The 24,837-nt window shown below is 39.1% G+C and overlaps 2 protein-coding genes across 5 annotated transcripts; one reads left to right on the top strand and one right to left on the bottom strand.

Annotated features, from left to right (window-relative positions):
* Positions 1–783: 783 nt before the first annotated feature.
* LOC111670656 (tumor necrosis factor receptor superfamily member 1A) lies at positions 784–11,769 on the bottom strand. Of its 2 annotated transcripts, none has more exons than XM_087179717.1 (10): positions 11,545–11,769; positions 10,148–10,198; positions 9,869–9,994; positions 9,465–9,596; positions 8,937–8,976; positions 7,478–7,626; positions 7,073–7,234; positions 6,603–6,640; positions 6,340–6,448; positions 784–2,647 (listed from the first exon to the last, which is right to left on the bottom strand). In XM_087179717.1, the coding sequence occupies exons 3-10, from the start codon at positions 9,912–9,914 to the stop codon at positions 2,277–2,279; spliced, it is 1,047 nt and encodes a 348-aa protein (XP_087035843.1). In that variant the 5' UTR covers positions 9,915–9,994; positions 10,148–10,198; positions 11,545–11,769; the 3' UTR covers positions 784–2,276. The 2 variants fall into 2 exon arrangements, with proteins under 2 accessions (XP_087035843.1, XP_023283235.1); XM_023427467.2 differs by having other exon boundaries at positions 10,102–10,198; positions 11,545–11,763.
* A 2,306-nt stretch (positions 11,770–14,075) lies between these two features.
* On the top strand, positions 14,076–24,780 carry znf362b (zinc finger protein 362b). Of its 3 annotated transcripts, none has more exons than XM_023427372.2 (9): positions 14,076–14,188; positions 16,218–16,281; positions 16,592–16,838; positions 17,305–17,409; positions 17,985–18,303; positions 19,000–19,224; positions 19,626–19,704; positions 19,824–19,982; positions 20,666–24,780. In XM_023427372.2, the coding sequence occupies exons 2-9, from the start codon at positions 16,219–16,221 to the stop codon at positions 20,780–20,782; spliced, it is 1,314 nt and encodes a 437-aa protein (XP_023283140.1). In that variant the 5' UTR covers positions 14,076–14,188; position 16,218; the 3' UTR covers positions 20,783–24,780. The 3 variants fall into 3 exon arrangements, with proteins under 3 accessions (XP_023283140.1, XP_023283138.1, XP_023283139.1); XM_023427370.2 differs by having other exon boundaries at positions 16,565–16,838; XM_023427371.2 differs by having other exon boundaries at positions 14,077–14,188; positions 16,565–16,826.
* Positions 24,781–24,837: the final 57 nt, after the last annotated feature.

Here is a 24,837-nt window from a genome sequence, read left to right as displayed (position 1 = left end):
GTTGTCTGTACGGGACGGTCCCGGTGCGCGAGCAGTTGTCCTCGTGAGCACGGGTTCGGTTGCCAATGGAAACCACTAACGCTGGTGCTTATCTTTATTAGCTATTAGGCCTATTATCTGATGTTGTTTCAAACAGTGTCGTTCTAATATCACGTCAAATTTGGCTTTAAAATCTGTTTCTATCTCAGATGCTTGGTGCTACTAGGAATACTGAAAGCGAGAAAAAGTTGTGAAAGTGCTAGAATTGTTCATTTAAATACCCCACAAAACATTTTCCGATGTTGTAGGCAAAACAAAATTGTTGGTTAGACGCCACACATATAGAAAAACATGTTGATTTTTTAATCGATATCTCCTATCAAACACTATCATGGAAAGTCGTTTGAAATTGGGGACTGATTGAAAGTACTACCCAAATGCTGCATTTGCGTACAATTGTAAAAATGAACATCACCATGGCCAACTGGCAGCATATCGCCACGTTTTTGTACTATGCAAAATAAATCATGCGTGTATGTATTTACACATATGCTAAATATACTGCGAATATGATAAATATCTCTTTGTATGGGATTTATTCTTTTTCTATGCAGGGGAAAGGGACAATGTAGGACAGCTGTTCTTTGTGCTGAAGAAGAATTTGCAATTCATGAGATTGGTCTAATCCTCCTCAAGAATAAAAGCTCCTCAAGCACCCTGCCTACATTTTCTTTGTATGGGGTCCTGCGCTCAAAAACTGCACACCAGCTGCAGCTGTTCAAACACTCAGCCAACACTCCCATCTTGTGGCCAAGAATTTTATTCATGACATACTGTACAATGATACTTTGACTCAGGCTCATACAGTTCCAGGTTACCATACATTTGTGCCATAGATGACTCCTGTGAGGATAAAACTCAAACCTGGCAGTTTAGTAACAAAATACTCAAGCATCCATAAGTAGTTTCAGAAAATGAAAAATAATTGTAAAATATATACGCACACATATGCCTCAAAGCCTAAAGCCAAAAACCACTGACCTAGATTCATATTAAAACATTCATTAATAAACTCCATTACTGGAAAGTCCAACTTCTTTACTGTCAGTAACTGAACTGACACAAAGATTCTTAAAGTGAGATACAATGACATCACAGGAGGAAACCATCAATTTGGATGGAATATATGTGGTGAGGAAAAACCCTGCCTATGGCACCTTGTCAGCATTTATTTGCAGGAAACTGAAAAAATTTTGAAAAGAAAATGTCAGTTTTCTGCAGAACAAGAATCAGTGGCCGAGTTGTTATGCCAGACCTTCATGTCAAATGAGATGAAGGAGACGTTAATCTGTATATAATAATAATCTGTAGCAGTGCTGCTTAAACATCATAGACGTTCACTGAAATGTTCACACGCTTAAATACTCAAACTTAACAATAGTCCTCGCTTTGACTAGTTAAAAAATATAAAAAAAAGAGCACCATTTCTAGAGGTAAAAATAATGTCACTAGCACAATTCAAACAAGGACGTTTTTCTTCATTTTCAGGACCCTGGTAATCTTTCATATACAGTTACAGAGTTACATATATTAACATTCAAGCAGTATACTCTAAAATCACAGCCATCCACTCTTGGCCTTTAAGAGATGCCACACAAGAAGCTGAAGGTTAAGTGGTGTCTGACAGTATTAGTAGTTTTGACAGTATAGCTCATATATATCTCATTCATTTCCTCTACCTATAGATTACTAGAGTCCTGCCTGATTATTCATAGGCACAATGCCTTTCTTCAAAATGCTACTGTTGTTGTCACATGCCTTTGAGGAAGCTATTTGATGATCCAAGCTCCAGTTCTGCAGTTGACTGCACTGCAACAAATACATTATTTTTATATACATACTACATTTTAAGTGTCAATCTGCATGTAAAATGAATCTCAATTCAATAAAGAGTTGTGTTTTATTCTATGAGGGAAAACATATTTAACACTTATCTGATGTTATCCGTGGGAAAAGAGGAAATACTCCAATTGCAGTTGGACCTCTCAGGATCTTCACAGTGCTCCATAATGCCATTTAACTCTTAGTTAGATTGTAATATACAGTACATTTAAATTACTCAATATGGAACTTTCATTACATTTCAGTTTTCTGTGCTTGTACCATGTAGTAGCTACAGTTAGTAATGTCCTTTCAAGGAACTTGAAGTTTCTAGTCTTATGCACTGGTGTCCAGGCTTGAGGCACTGATGTCTTGCATTGTCTAATAGCATGATATTTATGCCTCCCAGTGCAGCCTCAGGTGTTCTGCGTTGACGCACTGAAATCTCTGCAGGCTGTGAAACCTTGCTTCTCCTGAGGCCTCCACTGCAGCTTCTCCAGGCTCTCCTGCAGCAGCTGGGCACAGCCAGATAAATCCATGTAGTGCAAGGCCGAGAAGACATCATCCAAACTCGCAGAGGAGCACTGGCTCCACAGCCTCAGCATCTGGTACTGCCTCTCTATGGAGCCCAGTCCCAAACCAGCTTCCAGCTCCACCCGCTCCAACTGCTGATCAGCCACTGAGAGCAGACGCAAGAACTCCTTCCATCTACGCAAGGGCACCTCCTTGATAATCGCATAGAGGACAATGGCCGGCCAATGCTCTGATTGCTCATCTTGTTTGGCAACTGGAAGGAGAGATTCACAGACGATCAGAGGACACTGACCATGCAAAAACAAAGACTCTGCTGGGGGATATGGTTAGCTGCAGGTGTGTTATCTGTCCAATGTGCTACTGTTTAATTTAGATACATTTTTTTGTGCTTTGTAATGTCTCAAGTTTCCCCTTTTGTGATTCAATGCACAGCTCTGTCCTGCAGAATATTATGTCTTTTGGTTTGTTTCTCAAGATAAACTAGAGGTCAGTAAGCTCCAGAAACTGTGCAGAGGCATTTCAGCCGACCACGTTTTTTTCAGAAATGAAAGTATATATTTGTGAGCTGTTTTTTTTAAGATTGTGGAATACTACCAAATTGTGGATTTTGGCTCTTCCATGGGGTTGGTTGACATTAAAGGTGCTATATGTAAGTTTTTTCTGCCGCTGAATGTGATTGCCCGCCAAGAGCTTCAGCCATCATTGCATTAACGACAAGAGGTTAGAATATGGCATCTGGGCAGCACCACTTCATCATCCTATCATGCTGAAATGAGCCCTTACTGGATGCTACAGTGACTCACTATCACAAAACAGCTTTATGAGGCTAGCTGGTTACCATTCTAACTTCAGTAGAAAATAATAAGTGATAGAAATAGAAGCAAAACAAGAGTTAACATTGGTGTTTCTTTCCAATGCTGGAGACAGCTCTTGGCTAGTAAAGGATGTAATGCCAGTTTCATGTTTCCTCTCGACTGGTAGGTAAACAGCTGTTATAAAGCACCTCTAAGGACAATAGGCCAGTAGGAGATTCACAGCCTTATCCTCCAATGATTTTTTTGGTGGGGATTTTTAAACAGGACAAGGAACACTGAATCATGCAGGGGAAAAACAGCTGCTGCCCTGCTACATGTGGAAAGATTCAAGATTCTTAACTGCCTTTTTGTACATGTGGTATTTGGAAAATGTTTCTCACTCTGCATAAAAAACATACTGTAAAACATCCACCATCCCCAACTTATGAAAGGAACTAAAAGCATAATCCTCACCACAATACAACAAAAATGCACAAAACCAACAGCACAACAACCAGAAGGGGGTTTTCAGTTCAACCACAGACACAGCAAAATGATCACTAATGACAGAAATGTTGTATTGAAGGTCATCCTAAAAGCTGTAATGACGGATGTTTTTTAAGTGAAGTTTGGCTGGCAACAAAGGGTGTTTTACCAGGCAGTAATGAGTTCAAGCCGTGATATCTTGAGTGAATCTGTTTTAAATGTAGGAAACTAACCAAGTCTTATGGATTCTGAGAAAATAAGCAAATAAAAGGTAAAAAAAAAAAAAAAAAGCAGTGGAAAAATGTATGTGGTTTTATCAGCCTTTCACACTCCATAATCTATAAATAGCATCTGAATGGGTGTGGATTTTGATTTCACAAGAGCTAAAAACATGATGTACGAGGAAAAATTATTCACAGTCAACAGTGACATGCACTCTCTATCTGATTTGTCATTTCCCCAAATGTCAAATTGCTGAATGATGTGAAAAGTGAGGGTGATCTGTTTCTCAGTTTCCACCTCCACTCTGTGGTCCACAGGGCTGATCAGAGATAAATAATGTGCTGAACAAGCAAAGATGAAAAGGCTTCTGCTCTGAGTGTGAAAACACCACAGCATCTGATCACCGGCAAGTAAAGGAGGCTAAGCATAACCATGGCATTTTTCTACCAATTTTCTTCACAAAACATTTGGCAATCGTGATGTCACCTTTTAACCAGACGACCAGACTATCATACAAGCTCAAGTCTTTGTGTATGCATGCAGCCCCTCACACAAATGTAATATATGCACATATAAGATAAAACATATATGTAAAAATTATATATGAAACCTATTAGAAATTGGAACGATTTCATATATTGACATATATGTCTAGCCCACATAAATATGTATGTTTGTGTATATATACATACTATACATATGTTGATATTATAAACAATAGGGTCCAAAAGCCTGAGACATATTTAACATTAATAAGAAATTTATAAGAAAAACATATATAAACATATAGATTTTGATATTCATGCTGTTTTAATAAAATTGTATACATAAATTAAATGAAAATCATTGACATATATGGTCGCAACATGCAACACATTTTTTAATATATGTACATGTACAAATTTTACTATGGGTAATTCATATATGTTATAAATGTATATCTTCATATATTTCAGAGGATGTATATATGTGCTAGTAATATAAGTGACATCTATGGCAACATCACTCTTGATATAGGGACATACATGTCATATATTACATTTCTGTATGGGCCCCCTCTACTGAAGCATCCTTAAGCATGGCACTAAATCCTGTACAGGTGATTTTAGAAAGTAGGCCTATTCTTAAAGGGGCTATGTGAAAGAATTTACCAACTGTCAATTCATACTCCAAACAAATAAGGGGCAGTATATTACCAGAAACTTGGGGTGTCCACCCCTGTCTTAAGAAACAAGGTACCAGGACTGGGCTCACTGGCCAATCACAACCAAGTTTTAACACTCACCTTCACGGTAAGCTAACAACACTACGAGACAGGATATTCAGTATATATCTCTGCAACACAATAAACTGACGTATTTGACATAACATCAAAACTGTTATGTCTTCACATTTTGTTGATAATCTTAGTAATTTTTTCAATGTTTTAAACGTATATATTGCCCCTTTAAACAAAGATTGATGCGAAGTTTATTTAAACATGAGAGTAAAGAGTTTATAATATGTTTTCACAAACAGATTCTTCAGCTTCTCTCATTCAGTTGCCAAAACATCACAACTATTATTAGGAAGAATGAATGGTTTCAGGGGAGAACCTATAAAAGCTAAAAACACTGTTCCATAAAACACTATTTCATGTATAAATAAAAATAATTTCATGAGAAATGCAGTGGAATTTTGTTCTTGTGCTCATGTTGTTTTTACGTTTTTTATCCCCAAGTGACCCAATGTTAGTCAAATGTGGCCTCATACATTTAAGTGAATTATTCCCAAAACAAATGTATCCACTCATTCTCACATTCCTCGATTTGTTAATGAACTTTTTGAACTCTATGAATGCATACCATGACTTTCACTATTTGTAATTTCGTTAAGAACACATCTTTTTGGACCATAAAGTGTCTAATAGGTTTGAATTTGATTGAGAGTGGATCATAACACATCAGAGCTGCCTTTGATACATGCTTTCCTTTTCTATTATTACTCTATGACTAGATCAACATTGTTGTTAGTAGTAGTATGAGATGTAGAAGCAGTTGTGGCAGTAGTATTAGCAGGAGAGATGACCTCTGATCGCCCATTATAAAGGGTGAAAGGGAAAACAAAATAGTGCAGCTATCAACCATCACATATATCCAGTGCAAGTTAGTTTGCAAATTTGATTAAAAAAAAAATAGATGCAATCCCCTCTTTGAACTTGCCATATCTCATTTACTTCAAGTGCAATGCAAGCTTCAGCTGAACATCTTTAACTTTGTATCACAGCTCTGGTTTTGGTTGATATGCTGACGGTTTGAGATAAATATCACATCTAAAGTCTCCATTTATGATCCTCCCGCCAGCTGTACCAGTGTCGCAAAGAAACGCTGTCAAACTCATGTGTTGAACAGCAAGTTGAACCAGGGCAATGTATTGTGGTTGGGGATCAAAAACTGAATCTTACCTTTGTGTACAGCGTTCGGCAGCATAGGACTGATGTCGGCTGGATGTTGTGGTGTGGCTGGACTGTAATTGAGATGCACCATGGGAGTTTCCTCAGATATGTTAATTGTCTTGAAAGGACAAAGAAAAAGAGGAGGTAAATGTGTTCTTTAAAATGTTAGAAAGTAATGAGTGCAATTCTTCCCTCTGACTGTCCACCTACAGTACTGCTACAAGCTAGATCTCTATCAAAAGGACATAAAGTGCACGAAGGTTAACACAAACCAGCGTGGTCGGGCTGCTGTCTTGATGACTGCGATGTTCTGTTCAGGAGAAAAGCAGATATTATCAGTAAGCTTCCTGTTTGAACACATTCAGTCGAAAAAGAAACTTGAGAAACTTTGTCACATTTTTTTTTTTTTTTGATTTTTCTGGTTTAATACTGGAAAGATTATGTCTTGAACTCGCATTTGATGCAAACAATTGTGAATCATACAAGTTTATCTATAGCACTGTGCTGTGTGTCAAAAAAACACATCGAGTATTTTTTTTTAGTTAGTAAGCTAATCATATGTTTAATTTAAAATATTAATCTCTAAAGTAACTTTTAACTTAATTTTTCATATGAATGTAATAGAGTAAAAAGTGCCTCTGAAATGAGGTGCAAGTTGCATACTATAAAAGTAAAGTAAGAGTACATCAAAATTCTACCTAAGCACAGTACTTGAGTAAATGTACTTATTTACACTGGTTACCTTTGAGTTTGGGGTCCTTGGCATGTGGCTTCACGCCTTTATTTGTGCTCCAGTAGGGACAGCTGTTTCGCTGTGTCCAGATGAAGAGCAGCACGAACCAAAAGAGCACCACAAATATCACCATAACCACCACAAGAAACGTCCAGAGCCAATGGTTCGATGCTGCGGACCCAAAGAAACACTGACGTAAGTCCACAACTCATCAAATTCTGATATACAGGAATTTCTGTCAGAAAACATGCGATGATGAAAATATGAATGGTCCTCCAGATAACCACTCAAAAAGGTGAAACAATCTGGCTCTGCAAATCTTACTGAAATAACCACAGCAAGTGTGAGCCAATGAGTCCAGTGAGTTTTTCTGTCGCTTCACTTGTTAAAGTAGAGTAAATAGTTGAAACTAACTGTTAGGTGGAAGTGTAATCACAACAATATCCGATGCATTGTTTGAACGAGTGGTCACATGTGTAGTTGATGTAGTTGTAGGTGTTGCAGGTGAAACTGTAGTTGGTGTACATTTCCTCTTGCAGTCCGAGTTACTCAGACACTCCGTCCTGAAAAAAGGAGAGACTAATGTAGACAACAGTGGAATCGCACAACATATTCATTATTAAATGTTATGTACAACTTTTAAAGTCTTAAAACAATAGTCACCTGACCATATGAACACTGAAACAGTTTTTGTAATCATTCCTCTTGTGCATATTGGCCATTAAAAGATCCTCTTCTAATGTGATGGGGGACAAAATACGCAGTCCTTGTCTTATGTAAAAACACATTCCCAAGTTGATTGTTGTTGAAGCTAATTAGGTTTCAGCATTCTGAGTTTGTCTAGATTGATACCTTCAAAAGTTACAGTCTTTTTAGTATAAAATTCCCTCACTGTGTTTGCCTGGACAGTGTCTGCCTATAGGATACTATAATAATACAGAGTGATGTTCGTACTGAAACAACTGCACCTCTGATTTGATTTGCCTAACTTGGATGGCTGAAGCCCCACATTAGCTTCAGATAAACTTCTGAGTACACAGAAAGACGACTCCATTGCTTACATTGAAATCCCATTAGAGAGGATTCAGCAGCCGGTATGAATAGAGGAAGTGGTTAAACCAAGTAAAAACTGGTTCATTGTTCATATGGATACAGTTACAATATTTTATTAGTACTACTACACTAACAGTTCTAACAAAACTGCCTTTGTGTTGAGACGTTTACAATCCACAGCCAAACTGTTCGGCACAGTTGGTGCAGGGCCTCAGCAAAACCACAGAGATTTCCTTCCCTCAAATAACAAGTCAAATGTGCCCTGACCTTGACTCATATCATGCTTGTGTTGATCTTTTTAGATCAATACTAAAAAAGAGGTTTATTATGTGTATGAAAATGTCTTCAAATTTCTTGTTTGTGCACCCAACAGTCAAAAACAGAAAGAATTTTATACATGAAAGAAGAAAAATCTTAACATTTGGAGAGTCTTAAACTCCTTACACAAGTGATTACTGAAGATTAATTACTATTTTTTGTCAATTGACCAATAGATTATAATTTTTTAGGGTTAGTTTCAACCTCACAGAGGTTTCCTTCAGACTTAGTCAAGTAAACATCTCAGAGAAGGCATTACACAAACACAGTCATTGCTCTGGTTGTAATCTGCATAATTAAAGTCAAGCTCTTAATTGAAAAGAGCCTTCTCCACAGAAATAGAAAAAACAAAAAAATGAATGTCAAAAATGCACTGTAACTGAAAAGTGCCACATTTAATACATTGAGGAAAAGACCCTCCCCCACTCACTCTCTGTCACAGCAAATAAAATAAAATAAAAACAACATTGGTTTTCATCTATCATATTGTAAGACCTCCCACCTTTGGCAGGGCTGGCACTTCTTTTTAGAGTCCCCACTATCTGAAAAAAATATGAATATGAACATTGATGAGAACTCTATATGGCTCCCTTCTGAATCTGAATCGGAAAGAAAATCTCCACAGAGATCAGTTACAATTACTCAACACTCAGTTACGAAAGAGGAAGTAAATAAGTAAGAACTACTATAAAACTATGATAGAATAGTAAAATAATAATAAATCCAGAGTAAGTGAATAGCAGAAAAAAGTCAGAAGTAATGTATAAGGTAGATTCACAGTATGGGAAAAAGTGCAAAAAATTAAATCAACCGTAATATGCAAAGGTAAACTGAATGAAAAGTGTAAGGTTAGTATAGTTTATTTAACAGTACACTGACAGTAGTTTAACAGCAGGGTGCTGATGGAGATGAGCAAAATTGGGAGGAATTTTATTGAGTATTTATATTAAATTAAATAACCCAGTATATGAATTGATATGTCAGCTGTGAATACCAATCGAACACATTCACTCCCTATGAGTCCACCTACCTTGACAATTTTGACATGGGCATTTCATGCAGAACCTTGACGATTGGCCACGGTGTGCATTGTAGTATCCTGGTATACAATCACATTTCGTATTACTAGTGATGGAGCAGGGCTTTATTATTACCTCATTACCTGTGTAAAAATCAAAATACAGTGCTTCTGTCAGAGCATTTACACACAGTAAGGCTGTAAGGGAAAGCTGGGAAAGTATGACTAAAGGGTTATTTTCATAAATTTTCATATTGCTTCAGTCTGTTCATTCTCTTAATTCTAGCAACCCTGTTCAAGGACAGAATGAGGTCCCATTCAACTTGATATTAACCTGATGTTAACATCACTTTTTTGTACACAATATCTGTATCTATCACTCAACCCAAGTAATGGAATTTGAACAGGATACTTACGATTACATACGTCACACCTGAAGCATTTCTCTATTTTGTTTTCCATATCTATGAATGTGTTATTCTCACATTCTTTACATTTGTATTTTCCATCTTGGTTATCACAGTTACCAGTTTTATGATATCCTAGAAAACAGTGGAGACAAGGAGAAAGGGAAATAGTCAACATGCAATACTTTCACTATAATTGTACAACACAAGGCCAATTTATACAGTTCCTTCCTCTAACTTACCAGCTGGGCAAGATTTATAACATGAATTACTGGTTTGTTCTGTCACCTTAGTGTAACTGTGTCCACCGGAAAAGAAGGCAAGTATCAGTGGGTAAACCTGGAACACAAGACGAGGTTTGATGATCTGAGGTAGTGTGGAAAGGAAGACGCTTACAACTGGCATGACACTTTGACACTACAGCTGCCATAAAGAAAGACAGTAACTAATCAAGTCACTACTCAGGAATTTTTTGCTTCTTAATTTTCATATACTTTCATTATCAAGTATAATCAATCTTTTTTTTTTTTAATTTCCAGATTCTAAATTGAATGAACACCTGTCTGTTTGCCAGATCTTATAAAACCTTCTAGCCGAGATGTATTGTACAATTTAGCTGTATGAGTTTTTTTTTTCCTCCATATGAGGAGGATCAAGCAGGCAGTAAAAATAAGGCCACAGTTTGAACTTCTCCAGGACCGCCCTGAATGTGACCATCAGAGGGATGAATACAGTGCCACATATATATGAAAGGGGGTCAAAAACCTCCATCCAATCATATAGCTGTGCCTGCCCAGATCAAACTTGCATCTTGCAACTCACACTTCTCTAGTGGTTCAATTTCCAAAGAGAAGAAGAAGAGATGTAGGCTATGTCTGTGCTGGCGTTAAAAACCTTCTAGGTCACACCTTTTCTAACTCACACTTGTAACGCTGAGTCAACGAGGGAAGCAGGGGACAAGAGAATTACAAAAAAGGACTGTTCACAATTTAAATGAATCCTAAACTGGCCCCATATCATAAGAGCCCCACAGACAACAGGGGTATTTGTAAAAAGGTGTTTGCTCGGAGGCAGAGGGGCAGGGCTGTTTGCCCATGGAGGAGATTCTCCTGGATTTAAAACACCAGATTATGGATTATTTGGCAAAGCCAAGCCTCCATACTTCCTCTGCCTTTTTACAGTCTTTTATTCCAAATGTATGTAGATATTTTTTTTTAGCTTTATACAGAGTTGAAATGCTTAGTTGATAAATTAGTCATCAACACCACTCATGACTTAATGTCTCCTGTGATCAAAACTTCAACCTTGATGTTTTGCAGCAACTGATGAGAAGCAACATGTTCACCTAATACCACCACAGTGAGACTATACAGAACATACTGTATGTAGTGTACATCTCTCTGACAGCACTCAACTCAATTTGCACATCTACCCCTGAAGTCACAGGGGAAGTCACTAATGTGATTCACAGTTGCCCAGGAAAGGAGAAGTTTTAATCGTCCTTATCTAGCAAATAATGAAACATTTTGTGATGTATTTGGTCTCTTCGGTGGTAACAGCAGCACTGTGACAACATTTCCTGTATCAATGACTGACGATGATCTAAAATTCACTTAGAGAAACTTGAAATAGTGAAATAGAGCATGCAGATGGTTCAATCAAAACAACTGCACTGGATTACTTACCAAGACAAAGTCCATGTTGGAAGAGGAGACAGCGAGTAAGTCAAACAATCTGCAGTTATCACCAGGAGAGGATAGCACTAAATTCACCAACAGGATGAGGCATTCTGACGTTATGTCTCCTGTAGATTTCCTCTGAAGCTGAGTCAAATAACTGTTTGTGTGTGTGTGTTTGTGGTTCAGAGTTGTCAGTTCTTTGGAGCCTTCAGAGAAATGGTGCCAGAAACAGGAACAACAGTGAGATCACCGCCCCGTCCCCCACCCTTCCACAAAAATCCTCCCACACTGTGACGTGAAGATTGATGGCAACGTCAGACTTCCTCCCTCTGATTGTTTCCTATACTTTGACCAAACCTCTGTGATGATAATGACTGGTGACATACACGGAAACCACTCATGAGCCAGACACAGCAGTTTGATGTAGGTGGTGGCGATGTGTGTGTGTGTGTGTGTGTGTGAAGGGAACGCAGGCACTCTTTGGATATATTGGGCGCATTAGTGGCTTCAGTGCATCTCCTCATAAGAAAGACTGAAACCAAAGCTACAAATATAGATAAGGCAGGTACCAGAGTGAGGATCGATCAAATGCAGTAAACTCAATCCCTGATTAGTGCGATGAATATTGATTATAAAAATATATCAAATCAAACATGAAAGTCTACTGACAGCCTTTGAACACACAATTAGTGGACATGCTTCAAAAACTGCAGTGTGTGTGATAACTTATACGTAACCAATCGAGATAATCACTGATATCTAAATAATATGTGTAACAACGGGCTGAATGAATCATTTACTGAGTATGAATCACTTAGTCTCCAATGGATATCTAAACTCTCAACTAGAATTTGTGATTGGGGCTAATTGTTTTATCGGTTTCCCACAAAAAGTTGACTGAAATCAGTTTCAATCAACTTGATTTTCTTTTCCAGAGTAAAATCACATGATCTTGATACAAAAATCCTCTTTTGAAACTCAGATTGTGCTGAAGGTTGGAATTATGTCAAGACCTGAGAAGTAGAAGTAGATTCCGACACTGCTGACATGGTATGGGATACTGACGAGATGTACCATACTAATGACAGGGAGCAAAAGAAATTATTTTAACAAAGGTAAAACTTTCTTCAATAAGATGTAGTAAGAGCCGATTTGGTTGGAGATCAAAAGGCATCAAAGCTAAAATTGGCCTAAATGTGGTTGAAAAGAAAATATTTTTTGATGTCCAAGCTACTCACAACTATGATTTCAACATTGTTTCAATGACAACATGTAAATCAATAATGAATAATCAAGTCGTAATTACACATTCTAATACTCCCACTTTACAGTGAAATATGCTTATTGAAATACTGTTGAAACATCTGTGACGGTTTATTTCAACCATGTGTGGACACAATGGTTATATATACTCTATGTAACCTAAGCTCTCTCTCTCTGTTTATGCATCTTTAAATATAATTTATACTCATTTGAACATACAGATGTATTCGCCTGTTTTTTTAAGTATTTAAGTATTTTCTCCTTGACATCCTGGTATGAAGCCAGTCTGCTCAGGGTTGATTAAATTAAAGTTAAATAAGAATACCTCTGCATCCTCTCCGCCAATATACAACTAAGAATTATAGCATCATTCACGAGCAGGTTGATTGGTCTATAGGAGTCTCAGCTCTTTTCTTCTTGATGAGTTACTGATAGTAGAGCCTCTGACCAGCTCTTGGGTGCATGGCTCATTTCCATAGAAGGAATAGTCGAAGAAAAAATTAAAGTGGACGTGGCCTCACAAAGGACTTTGCCAAATTTGCCAGGTATCTCATCTGTGCAAGGGGACATTATTTTTTAAGGATTTGATAGTTTCTTCTATTTCTGTTTATGAAACTGGGGATCATCAAGGTCTCTTTTAAAAGACTCAATGAGACTTTATTTACCATAGGACTAAATCTGCAAAAGATGAAAGATACTGGGGAGTTGGATATTGCTTTTGGTTCTTCACTTTAGATACAGGTGCATTTAAGTTTTCAGGCACCATCTTCTTTTCCTTGACTATGCATTTTAGAAACAGCCAAATGTAGTTTTACCTCCACATTTATCTGACTGGGAAGAAGAAGATTTCACATATAAAACATGATAACAAACGATAACATGATAAGGTAATGATAACGTTATAACGAGATCATTAAGATAATTATATGAAGGTTAAAATGCACTTTCAGCAGCTTCAGCTACATAACTTTTGTTATTTGGGTACATTTAGTAGTTATTTACTTAGGTGAAATTTTGAACGCAGTACTTTTGGGTTGTAATGAAGTATTTGTACATTGTGCTACTGCTCTTTGGGGATTTTTTGAGTATATTCCTGCGGATTTGTCCGCTAAATCCACCCAAAAACTGCGCTGAAGAACCGTGAATACATTCATCAGAAATGCGGTGTCCATTAAAATGTGAATAAAGTAGGTCGTCTTATAAAAATCCAAAGCAACATTAGCAGAACATTTCCCTGTGTGTCTGCACTGTGTTGAGCCTGCAGCAGCACCCAGAAGTGAACAAAGCGACCCGGAAGCGGTGGTCCGACAGGAGGCAGGCAGAAAGAACATCAACCTTTTATATTATAGCTGTACTCGCAAGACAATATCTGCAATCAGGACACAAGGTATTTGTGCATGTCTTTTCGTGTCTTCACTGCTGTGCATTTCTGTGATAAGCGATGGACTCCCAAATGCGTGCACGGTGCACATTGTGCAATTGCTGTCCTTTGATTCGTTCAAAAGTTGCAGAATGTGGGAAAAAAAAAGCAGCCCTAAAAGTGAAATTTGGTGAAGATGGCACAGCGTGTCGCGGGGGGACGAGGCATTGTGCGCCGGCTGTGTTTTGACCTTAACGCATCGCTACGGTTGTTTTAGTCGATGTGGTGTTTGGGTCGAGCCTGCATCTTGTCCGTTTCCGTGCTGTTTTTTGCAGGGCATGGTTGTTGTAGGAAGTGTCAGTTTTTTTAAGAGGTGGGGAGGCCGGGCTATTCAAACCTGCAATTCGCCGTAAACAATCATTCATGCCTTTGACATGATAAACACACCTTTGTGTCTGCGTCGGCCGCTTCTTCTCCCCCAGCACCCTCCTCACGACAACATGTTCATGCTCCTAAATTTTTGGGGTCTGCAGAATATGGCGTCCCGCCTTATAAAAATAAGGCTGCCATTTTTGTTTCTCTTTTGTCTGGAAATGTTTTAAGAAAACTGTCTGAGAATGTCTGAGTCGCACCGGGAGGCTCGGTCCGTACAATCCTCCATCAGTGCGAGTCCTGAGCTGCTCTCAGACACACGACATGTCCGAAAAGTCAAAGAATGGAAAGTTTTTTTTTTTTCTTTGCGTTTATCTGAACATTTAAAGCGACGTGCACTTATTTTCAGGAATTCACTCTCAGACAAAAGGATCACAGGGGCTAAATGTTCTGGCTCTGTCAGGCTACTGTGTATTTGCGAGTGACAAAATATTTATAGGCGACATTTATGTGTTTGACCTGTGTGAAGTTAAAGGTGATAGTTTGGCTCGTTTACACTGTAGGCCTAATTTACAGCAGAAATCACTGTCAAAACATGAGCTTTGACCTCAGTGACAGCCATCAGTTTATGACTTTACTACGTTTTTAATTAATTAGATCATTTTATCTTCAAGGTGACTGCATGTCATTAAAACTCTTCAAAATATCTTAAATACAGTTTTTAAAAGGTCCACTTACTGTATTTTTCACTCGCTTGCCACAGTCTTCCTCAGTGGATGGAGTTTGGTCATGACAGCTGAGCCATCTCCATCATAACTGAGCATCTGTTGAGCAAGACCATGAAATGTGGATGAAAGCCCCAAAAACTTGATGAGTGAACCTTGAGATACAAATATATGTTTCCGAGTTAAATCCAGTTTTACACATTTTCAGATACAAGCCTAAAAGAAATAAAATTGTCATAACTTGGTTTTGTTTTGGTTTTTTGGGGGTTTTTTTTTTTTGTCAATACATCTGCCGTGAAAAGATCTTCTCTAGATTAACCAAACCTTTTTACTTACCGGTCTTAAAAATTGCAAAATAATGGTATTTTTCCTAAAGGAAAGTAGAAATAGGAACAGATATGTATTAATGCAAGCCCTTTAAAAGTGTTAATAACATTTATGTTTAAAATCCTCCAGTTCCTGCACAATGCAATCCCAAAATCTGTCTTAAATACACTTATTTTTGGTCTTATGAAGGTCTTCGACTTTCAAACTCGCCGATATCTGCAGACATCCTCGTAAGAAGAGTTTCTTATCAAAGTCTCTCCACACTGGATAAGTGGAGCAGCTTGAGTTTAGTACTAAATTGTGCTTAATGCTTTGAAATGTTGTGACCAAGTGCGGAAGTGCATGCACAGCTAGACGAAGGTGAATGAGATAGGAACTAATTAAACATGTATGCTCAGCCTTTCTAGTACACATGAAACCCGTTAGTGGTTAGCGTGTCATAATTTTCATCTTTATAGTTCCTGTCTGGCAGTCAGTTACATTCACACTCTTTGCCTACGAGTTTTGATTAGATTATTTAAACAAGTTGAAAAACTGTGTTTTGCATCACAAACCACACTGTGACACTGTAACACCACATTAAATATCACCTGCCTTTTGAATATGACTATAGGAAATGTTGTTCATTTCAGGATGGCAGAGCCTCGATTTAACAACCCGTATTTCTGGCCGCCCCCTCCATCCATGCCAGGCCAGGTAAGTCCCCTTGTAACATGTAACAACGGAGATGTTTCCACTTTTCATTGCCATTTGTTTCCATGTGTGAATGTCTTTTCAGCCATTCAGCACCAGCGCGTCACTGAAATAAACTCTCAGACAGAGAATCTGTCCCAGTTCCCTCCCGTCGATTTAAAAATAAAATTACACTTGTACTATGTGCTGGTCACTGTTTTCTGTCCTGGGATGTGTTTTTGGGACATGAATGACATTCACACATGGTGGCTGTTGTCTGTTGAGCATGACCCGTTAACCCTTTCAGCTGGATAACCTGGTGCTCATTAACAAGATCAAGGAGCAGCTGATGGCCGAGAAGATCCGACCCCTGCACCTGCCGCCCACCTCCACCCCTTCCCAGCAGTCTCTGCTGGTGCCCACCTCATCCCCAGATGGTAGCGCACAGCACGGGATGCCGGTGCCAAAGCCCCAGCCGCAGCAGGTGCCGGGCCACCACCCGCAGCCACAGGGCTCTGGACAGCCGGACATCGCTCTGCACGCCCGCCCCGCCTCCAGCTCCGGACCAGGTAGTCTTTATGGTCTGTAAGCCTTGTTACAATTCATTTGTAAATACAGACCCAAATGTGTCATTAGCATCAACTGTCGAGAACTCTCAAATATCAAAAGTTGCCATTGCGTGATTGGTGAGATTTTTTTAGTCTTGCTTATTCTTTCTATTCTTTGATCAGATATTTCATGTTTATATCAGGAAACTTTGCTATTTTTAGACAGTGTTTTATCCAGGAAAAGTCCCTGTATGGCTGTCTTTATCAAGACAACATTAAACACTAATGCACTGAGGAGTTTGGATTATTCTGTTGAATGAAAAAAAAAGGGTTTTGTGAGGTAAAGAAACTAAATAAATGTATAGGTAGGGTAGGTCTGGTGGAGGTTGTCGACCTCACATTGTGTGCTATTCTGCACAACGGAAGTTTGTCTGTATCAAAACACGGTCACCTGTTCTCTGATTAAAATGCTGATTAATAATCACCTGACAACTTTCAGATGGAAATATGGACGACAAGTCAGCAGTGAAGGCCAAAGGATTGTGGGAAGACTGGCACATGAGACAGCTTGGCGAGCAACCAGGCCGGATCAACCATCGCTCAGGTACTGCAGTCAGTTATTAATATAAACTGTATGTAGGACATTGTCACATTAGATTGGGATACACTGACACACACAGGTACAATGAAGGATGTACAATAGCTGGAAAATAAGACGAGTACATTTACTGTACTAACAGTCAGTGTTCGGTGTACAGCAAACTGCTATGGTACTTATTATATCATTAGTTAGTTGAAATATTTTTCAAAACAATACTTGATGCTTAAAGTGGAGAGACTGTGTATTGTGATGGATGAATGGTCAAATGTTTGAACAGCGCTTAGGGAATAACACAGACAGTTTTTGATTTTCAGGCTGCTGGCTGGTGATGAGGATACACTGATTAATACTAATGATTTCAGACTGATTAGTACAAAACAAAACTTACAAACATATCTGTGCTTTTGCACTTTTTAGCCAATTTACTACCAACCGTGCATTCTTTGCATTTTATCTTGCCATTTTGTAAACTATGCTTCTGTGCTTTAGCAATTTCAATGCATGTTTTCAACTGTTCCAGGCATGCTAACAGTGGCTGTGTTTACAGTTTAAAATAGTCGTGGTTCCCCTCTCCACAGGTCTGGCTCCTTCATCCCGACCCGACAGCCACAGCACCTCAGATGCCCTGACCCCCACGACTCCAACCTCCAGCAGCCAGAACCGCCTGGGAGGCGCCCCCTCTGTGAACATCATATCTGGCCTGGCTAGTGGTCCTGGCATGGACCACATGAAGGCTGGAGGCCTGGCAGGACTGTTGGGCCCGCCACCCAAGGCACCCCGGGGACGGAAGAAGATCAAAGCTGAAAACCCCACCGGTCCTCTGCTGGTGGTGCCGTACCCCATCCTAGCTGACCAAGGCTGTGTCACTGTTGCACCCAAAGAGGGCAAAACTTACAGGTTTGACACAGAAAGTTGCTGTTTTTGTTGGGACATTTCCTTTCAGTGTTCCTCGTGCAAAGCCCATTCACAGATTTAATTGTGGTCTGCAAAAGATCAATACACATTTCCCTAAGACAGGTCTGGTTTTAAGTAGACTGCAGATGATTGAGATGTGCTCTTCTTCACTGACACATCAATATGACGCCATGCTTCTTCTTCTTCTATTATACTTTTTCATAAAGAACAGGAGTTTTCAGAGGCAGTGAGACTAAGTGATCTGGTTTCCAACTGCCAAACTTAGTCAATTTCTACTTTATTTTCTACAATATGACCTTGTAGCAAAACGGAGCTTGCAAGACTAAAACTTACTTTGTGAGGTTGGCACAAAGTAGACAAGTCTGTGGGAATTCTTTGCAACTAATTGGATCCTAAACCGTTACCTACTTCTTTTGAATTAAACTCTGCTCTGACTCAGAGCTACTGACGGTGTGGATATCGATTATAATTCAGAGGTGGTCGTGTTTTGCTTTGTCTTGAAAACGACTGAGGTTCCTCTTTGTATTGACACTGAATGGTGTTACGTTGTATAGTGTCTTTAATTCTTGACAAATAATTAATTAATTCAAAAAATAAATGATTTATTTTTGCCTTATTTGACTGAAGCAGTTGAACTGATCATGTTCATGCATTTTTTTTTTTTTTTTTGTCACAAAGATGCAAAGTTTGCCCGCTCACCTTCTTAACCAAGTCAGAGATGCAGATTCACTCCAAGTCCCACACGGAGGCCAAACCACACAAGTGTCCCCACTGCTCCAAGACGTTTGCCAACGCCTCCTACCTGTCTCAGCACCTGCGCATCCACCTGGGGATCAAACCCTATCACTGCTCCTACTGCGAGAACTCGTTCCGTCAGCTGTCACACCTGCAGCAGCACACCAGGTCGGTCCGGCTGTGAACACAGAGCTTCAGGTTAATGTGGGAAATAAGAAATGGCCCCTTGAGGAGCACCTGCAAATCAGTGACTGTTCCATCAACTCAACTCACAGATTAATACTGTTTACAACATTTGGAAAGTCATGTTTTTTTTTTTTTTAGCAGTTCCTTTACAACCTCAGATGTATTTTGTAATTTGGGGATTTACAATATGGTTTTGGTTTTGACTAGAATATGGGGAAAACCGTTGGAGTTAGTTTGCATATAAGATCTGTTGTGAAAATGCTTTGATCTTGTTTGCTGTACTTCTGTGGCTGCTGTGGTTCTCTCTCATCCAAAGGCATTAAAATGCAAAATTTGAGTAATCTCTGACGACCTTTACCAATCATCTGCTTCTTTTGCCACAGAATCCACACTGGCGATAGGCCGTATAAATGTGCTCACCCTGGATGTGAAAAGGCTTTTACCCAGCTGTCCAACCTCCAGGTCAGTGCAAGGTCACACAGCTGTACTGCCAAACACAACTGAAATCCGAAGCTAATAGGAGTTAAAATGAGGTGGTCTGCTTTCACAATTCCTGTTTTTATTTTGTTTTTCCCTGACAGTCTCACCAGAGGCAGCACAATAAAGACAAGCCCTATAAATGTCCTAACTGCTACCGTGCCTACTCAGACTCCGCATCATTGCAGATCCACTTGTCAGCGCACGCCATCAAAAATGCTAAGGCCTACTGCTGTAGCATGTGTGGCCGGGCATACACCTCAGTGAGTAAATCCTGTTAACTGTGTGTTATCTCGGCATGTCTTGATGACCTTTGATGACACTCTGTTTCGCTTGGTCTGAAAGTAGCTGCTTCCTGTTTGTGACATTTAAACACTCAACATGTTCGTGCTCCTGTTGAAACGTACAGAAACGTGGTGAAGTTTTTTTAATATAATTAATAAGGGTGCACCTCTCGGTTGGGCACAGAGGGAAATACCAAGTACCAGGTCATTTAATCATTTTTTTCCCCAATAACTCAGATTGGTAAGGTATTATATTTAATCTCCAAATATCTCTTTAAGACCGACAGACTACTCCAAATCCAGTTGTAGCACACACCCAAAAAGAGAGATAACCGAGCTATGAAAAAAACTTCTGTGTTTGGTTGAACTGTGAGTTCAGAGTTTTTTTTAGCTAACACATCCAGCACAATAAAGCTTTAAAATGTTCTTCTTCTCTTGCTCAAGATGAACTTTTGTGCTTCTGAACTTGACCTGGTGCCAGGTTGTAATGTTGTGCTCCTCCCTCTGACTTCACAAATGAGTTTCTGTCATGTTTTACTTTGCAGATAGACATACTTGAGTCAATATGTGAGGAAAGAAAAAGTCAAATGTCCAAAGATAAAATGTAATAATGGCAGTAATTTCATTTTGGACCATTAGGTAATGTTTTCATGTCTTTACAGGAGACCTACCTTATGAAGCACATGTCCAAACACACAGTGGTGGAGCACCTAGTCAGCCACCAGTCACCCCAGAGGACCGAGTCCCCCAGCATCCCCATACGCATCTCCCTAATCTGAGCTCCCCAGCTGCTCAGGAGCAGCTCGGATTCAGAGTCTACGTTCGGCTGGAGCTTATGAGGCCCTGCACCCACGGCCATCTACATAAGGCTTACATTAGCATTATGACAGCTGACATGCAGCACATTCAGGAAGTATTCAGACCCCTTCACTTTTTTCACATTTTGTTATGTTGCAGTCTCATGCTAAAATCCTTTGAACTCATTTTCCCCTCAGCAGACTACACTCAGTACCCCATAATAACAAATGAAAAACTACATTTTGGAAAAGTTCTGCAAAATTATTACAAAGGAAAAACTGAAGTATCACATTGACATAAGTTTTCAGACCCTTTACTCAGGACATTGTTGACGCACCTTTGGCAGCAATTATAGCCTTTAGTTTTCTCGAGTGTGACGCAATAAGCAACAAGCTACGCACACCTGGATGTGCAGATTTTTTGCTATTGTTCTCTGCAGATCCTCTCAGGCTCTGTCAGGTCACATGGGGACTGTTGGTGAACAGCCATTTTCAGTCGACTCCAGAGATGATGCATTGGGTTCAAGTCAGGGCTCTGGTTGGGCCGCTCAGGGGGATTCACAGGGTTGTCCTGAAGCCACATCTGCGTTGTTTTGGCTGTGTGCTTAGGGTCATTTTCCTTTGGGAAGGTGATCCTTCCACCCCAGGTCCTGAGAACTCTGGGTCAGGTTTTCATTAAGGATCTCTCTGTACTTTGCTCCATTCAGCTTTCCCTCAACCCTGACCAATCTCCCAGTCCCTGCTGCTGAAAAACACCTCCACAGCCCGAAGCTGCCAACACCTTACGCCGCTCTAGGGATGGTAAAGGGCAGGTGATGAGTAGTTCCTGGATTCCCCAAGACATGATGCTTCAAACTGAGACCAAACAGTTCGATCTTGGTTTCATCAGACCAGAGAATCTGGTTTCTCACAGTCTGAGTCCTGTAGGTGCTTTTTTGTAAATTCCAAGCAGCTTCCAATGAGGAGAGGCTTCATCGGACCGCTCTATCATGAAGCCCAGATCAGTGAGAGCTGCAGTGCTGGTTGTCTTTCTGGTTTTTTCCCATCTCCACACAGGATCCCTGGAGTTCAGCCAGAGTGACCATTGGGTTCTTGGTCACCGCTCTTACCAAGACCCTTTTCCCCTGATTGCTCAGTTTGACTCAGCGAGGGTGGGCTGCAGTTGAAAAGTCAAAACATTTCCTTTCCTGACAACTTTGTTTGACCTCATGAGGTCAAGGAAAGCTGTGAAGGAGAATTCATGAGGGCTTATGAAAAGACAACTGAAGTGCTAAGAGAATCCTACAGCACTGACACTAGTCAGCAAGGATGGATGTTAATGAAGTGGAATGGTGTTTTTTGGAATGGTGTTTCTGCCGCAAGGAATTCTGGGATGGCATTATCTTCTTTGCTTTCATAAAGGATGGTCCAGTGTACCCTATGCTGAAGGAGATAAGAAAGGGAACATTGAGGAACCTTTCCTCAGTATTCATTTATTTTGCTTAGGAACCTTCCTTTGCTTTGACCGCAGCCGATGCAGCAGACATTTTTTGTAGCCGCAGATTTGTGCCCGACGCAACCCTGTCTCTGAGCTCTGCACGCGGTTCCTTTACCTCATGGCTTGAGTTTTGCTCTGAACTGCATTATCAACTATGAGACATTATATAGACAGGTGTGTCTCTTTCCAAATCATGTCCAATCAACTGAACTGTGGTGGACTCCAGCCAAGGTGTAGACACATCTCAAAGATGATCAAGAGAAATTGGAGGCACCTGAGCTAAATTTCAAGTGTCAGAGCAAACGGTCTGAATTCCTAGGTTTAAGTGATGTTTCAGTTTTTCATTTTTAATAAATTTGCAAACATTTCTAAAATTTTCACTTTGTCATTATAAGGTGTTGAGTGTAGATTGATGAGGGGAAAAATGAATTTAAATGATTTTAGCATAAGGCTGCAACATAACAAAATGTAAAGAAGTGAAGGGGTCTGAATACTTTCTGAACGCACTGTAAGCATTCAGTGCTAGATTCAGTAAGTGGACTGCCTCCATTCGTCTTGACACAGGCTGTCTGTCAAAAATGAGCACAGCATTATTTTGTGAATGTAACAATACAGCTAGATGTTGTCCGGAGGATCGAGTGGCAAAGAATGTCTTGTGTCAGATTTAATAAGCACTTTCGTAAGCGTCATGTAAACTGCCGGATGCATTGGCCATCAGAAATGTTTTAGTTAGTTTGTTTTTTTTGTTGTTTTTTTTTCCTCTTCCATGAAATGGGTTTCTAAAATGTGCCAGATGATATTTGCCCTTATAAAGAATTGAGAAAGTAGAAAAATGTTTGCTGGGTGTATTCTGGAGACATCCAAAGATAATCTTAAAGCACTTTTAGGCCTTGTGGTTTTGGCTCAAATTGTTTCAATCTTGTTGGATGGAAAATGCCAAAGGGCATTACTTGTGGCAGCTAAGAGTACTGACTGTGTATAAATAACAGTCTTTATCTGTTACTTTATTTGCTTTTACTCACATTTTTGTGCAAGTACACATTTACAGGGTCGTCTAAATTTGAAGAAAGGCAATCGGTAGATGACAATTTAAACATTTAATGATTGTATTAAGAAGTTGTATTATTGACTTGGGGAGGCAAAAAATATAGCAACATGGAAGGGAAGAAAGATGAATGTTTTTTTTTTTATTTCCAAAATCTTTCACTTCATATTTGATGTTAACTTTTACGGCACCTTCATGATCATCACTTATGATCAAAGAAACACTGCTTTTTACATTATGGTTTCCTCACATCCCATTAACTCGTGCCATATATGAACCTTGTTGAGGTTTTAAGAGAAAGCAAATCTTGTAACAGTGTGTGTGCTTTCTCTATTCTGTTAAGCTTTGACTTTTATTTTCTTAGTATTAGAAGTATATGTTGCAGAGGTTGAATACATTGCACATGCATCAGTGCCAGCTCTACTCTACTCAGCCCTACTTTTTAAATACACATAAATTTTACTCGAGTGGTAAATTTTTACACCCAACCACTGGACCAAAATGTGAAGTTATTGTACTCCGACCCAGTTAAGATTCTTTTTAATCTTTAATAAGCTTTACCCATTTGAAATAAACTGCAGTATAAGTCATATTCCATAGGCCAATATTATGAGTTTGTGTGGAGGTGATGTTTCTCCTTTTGATTTTTTTTTCTCCTTTAGTATTCTTTTCATTGTACACAGTATTGTTTGTTGTATTTTTACTGTAACTTTAACCTCTGGATGGTACTAATAGGGTACCCTGTGTTCTTCAGGGCACTTCAGAAAAGGTGCTACAGCTAGATGTTATGTTTGAGATGGAACTGAGAATAATGTAAATTACATATACAGTATATAGTATGTTTTCAAAAGAATAAAAACTTATTACTCAAGCCACTGGCCTGAAAACAGACATTTACGCCAACAACAGACCCTGCCTCTTCAACTTACTCTCTCTCTTGAGATAATGGGAAAATGTACATGTTGCTGTACTGTAAAACATGTTACTCATTTATAGTACCTATTTTTAAGTTTTCATAAACATGTTCTTTTTGGGTTTTGTAAAAGTTTATGTATGGACTTACTGTAATTATTTTAGTCTACCCGTATGTTATTAATATTCATGTTTTATATCAGTTATTTACATGTAAGCCTTAACTGTTTTATCATCCCATTTCCATTACTCTGTATTGTGTTCTGCAGTATTCAATCGTGTAAACATTTTTATTTTTTCCTTCCGCATGGAGTTCCTGAGCTGTAATCTGTATGATAACTGTTTAACCCATGTTCTCTATGAAAAGATATTGCGTAGATTTATTACACTTTTTCCTGTCTTGCATTGTGGTTTCATATACAGTTTCTAGAAAACTAAATATGCACAGCCAAGACTGAGAAGTTCAACTAAGGTTATCAATGTTTAAAAAAGGAAAAAAAGCTTTGTATCTTTACCTTGTTTAATAAACAGACTGTTACAAATTCATCACTGATAACTGGGTTTACTAAAAGGTGTACCAAAAAAATCAGTTTTTTCCGAGTG

The sequence above is a fragment of the Seriola lalandi genome, unplaced genomic scaffold (genome assembly GCF_002814215.2).
Source record: "Seriola lalandi dorsalis isolate HSWRI2012SDOR001 ecotype SW California unplaced genomic scaffold, Sedor1 jcf7180002054861, whole genome shotgun sequence".
In the NCBI taxonomy this organism is placed as follows: Eukaryota; Metazoa; Chordata; class Actinopteri; order Carangiformes; family Carangidae; genus Seriola; species Seriola lalandi.
This window is presented reverse-complemented; position numbering and strand designations above follow the sequence as displayed.

Coding starts and splice junctions, on each gene's coding strand:
- LOC111670656 (XM_023427467.2), bottom strand. Junction 7,627..8,936: donor AAGTGCCAGCCCTGCCAAAG/GTGGGAGGTCTT, acceptor TCCTTTTTTCAG/GACGGAGTGTCTGAGTAACT. Junction 2,648..6,339: donor GCCGAACGCTGTACACAAAG/GTAAGATTCAGT, acceptor CTCTCCTTCCAG/TTGCCAAACAAGATGAGCAA.
- znf362b (XM_023427370.2), top strand. CDS start 16,219: ATGGCAGAGCCTCGATTTAACAACCCGTATTTCTGGCCGCCCCCTCCA. Junction 16,839..17,304: donor CGGACCAGGTAGTCTTTATG/GTCTGTAAGCCT, acceptor GACAACTTTCAG/ATGGAAATATGGACGACAAG. Junction 19,983..20,665: donor GTGGCCGGGCATACACCTCA/GTGAGTAAATCC, acceptor ATGTCTTTACAG/GAGACCTACCTTATGAAGCA.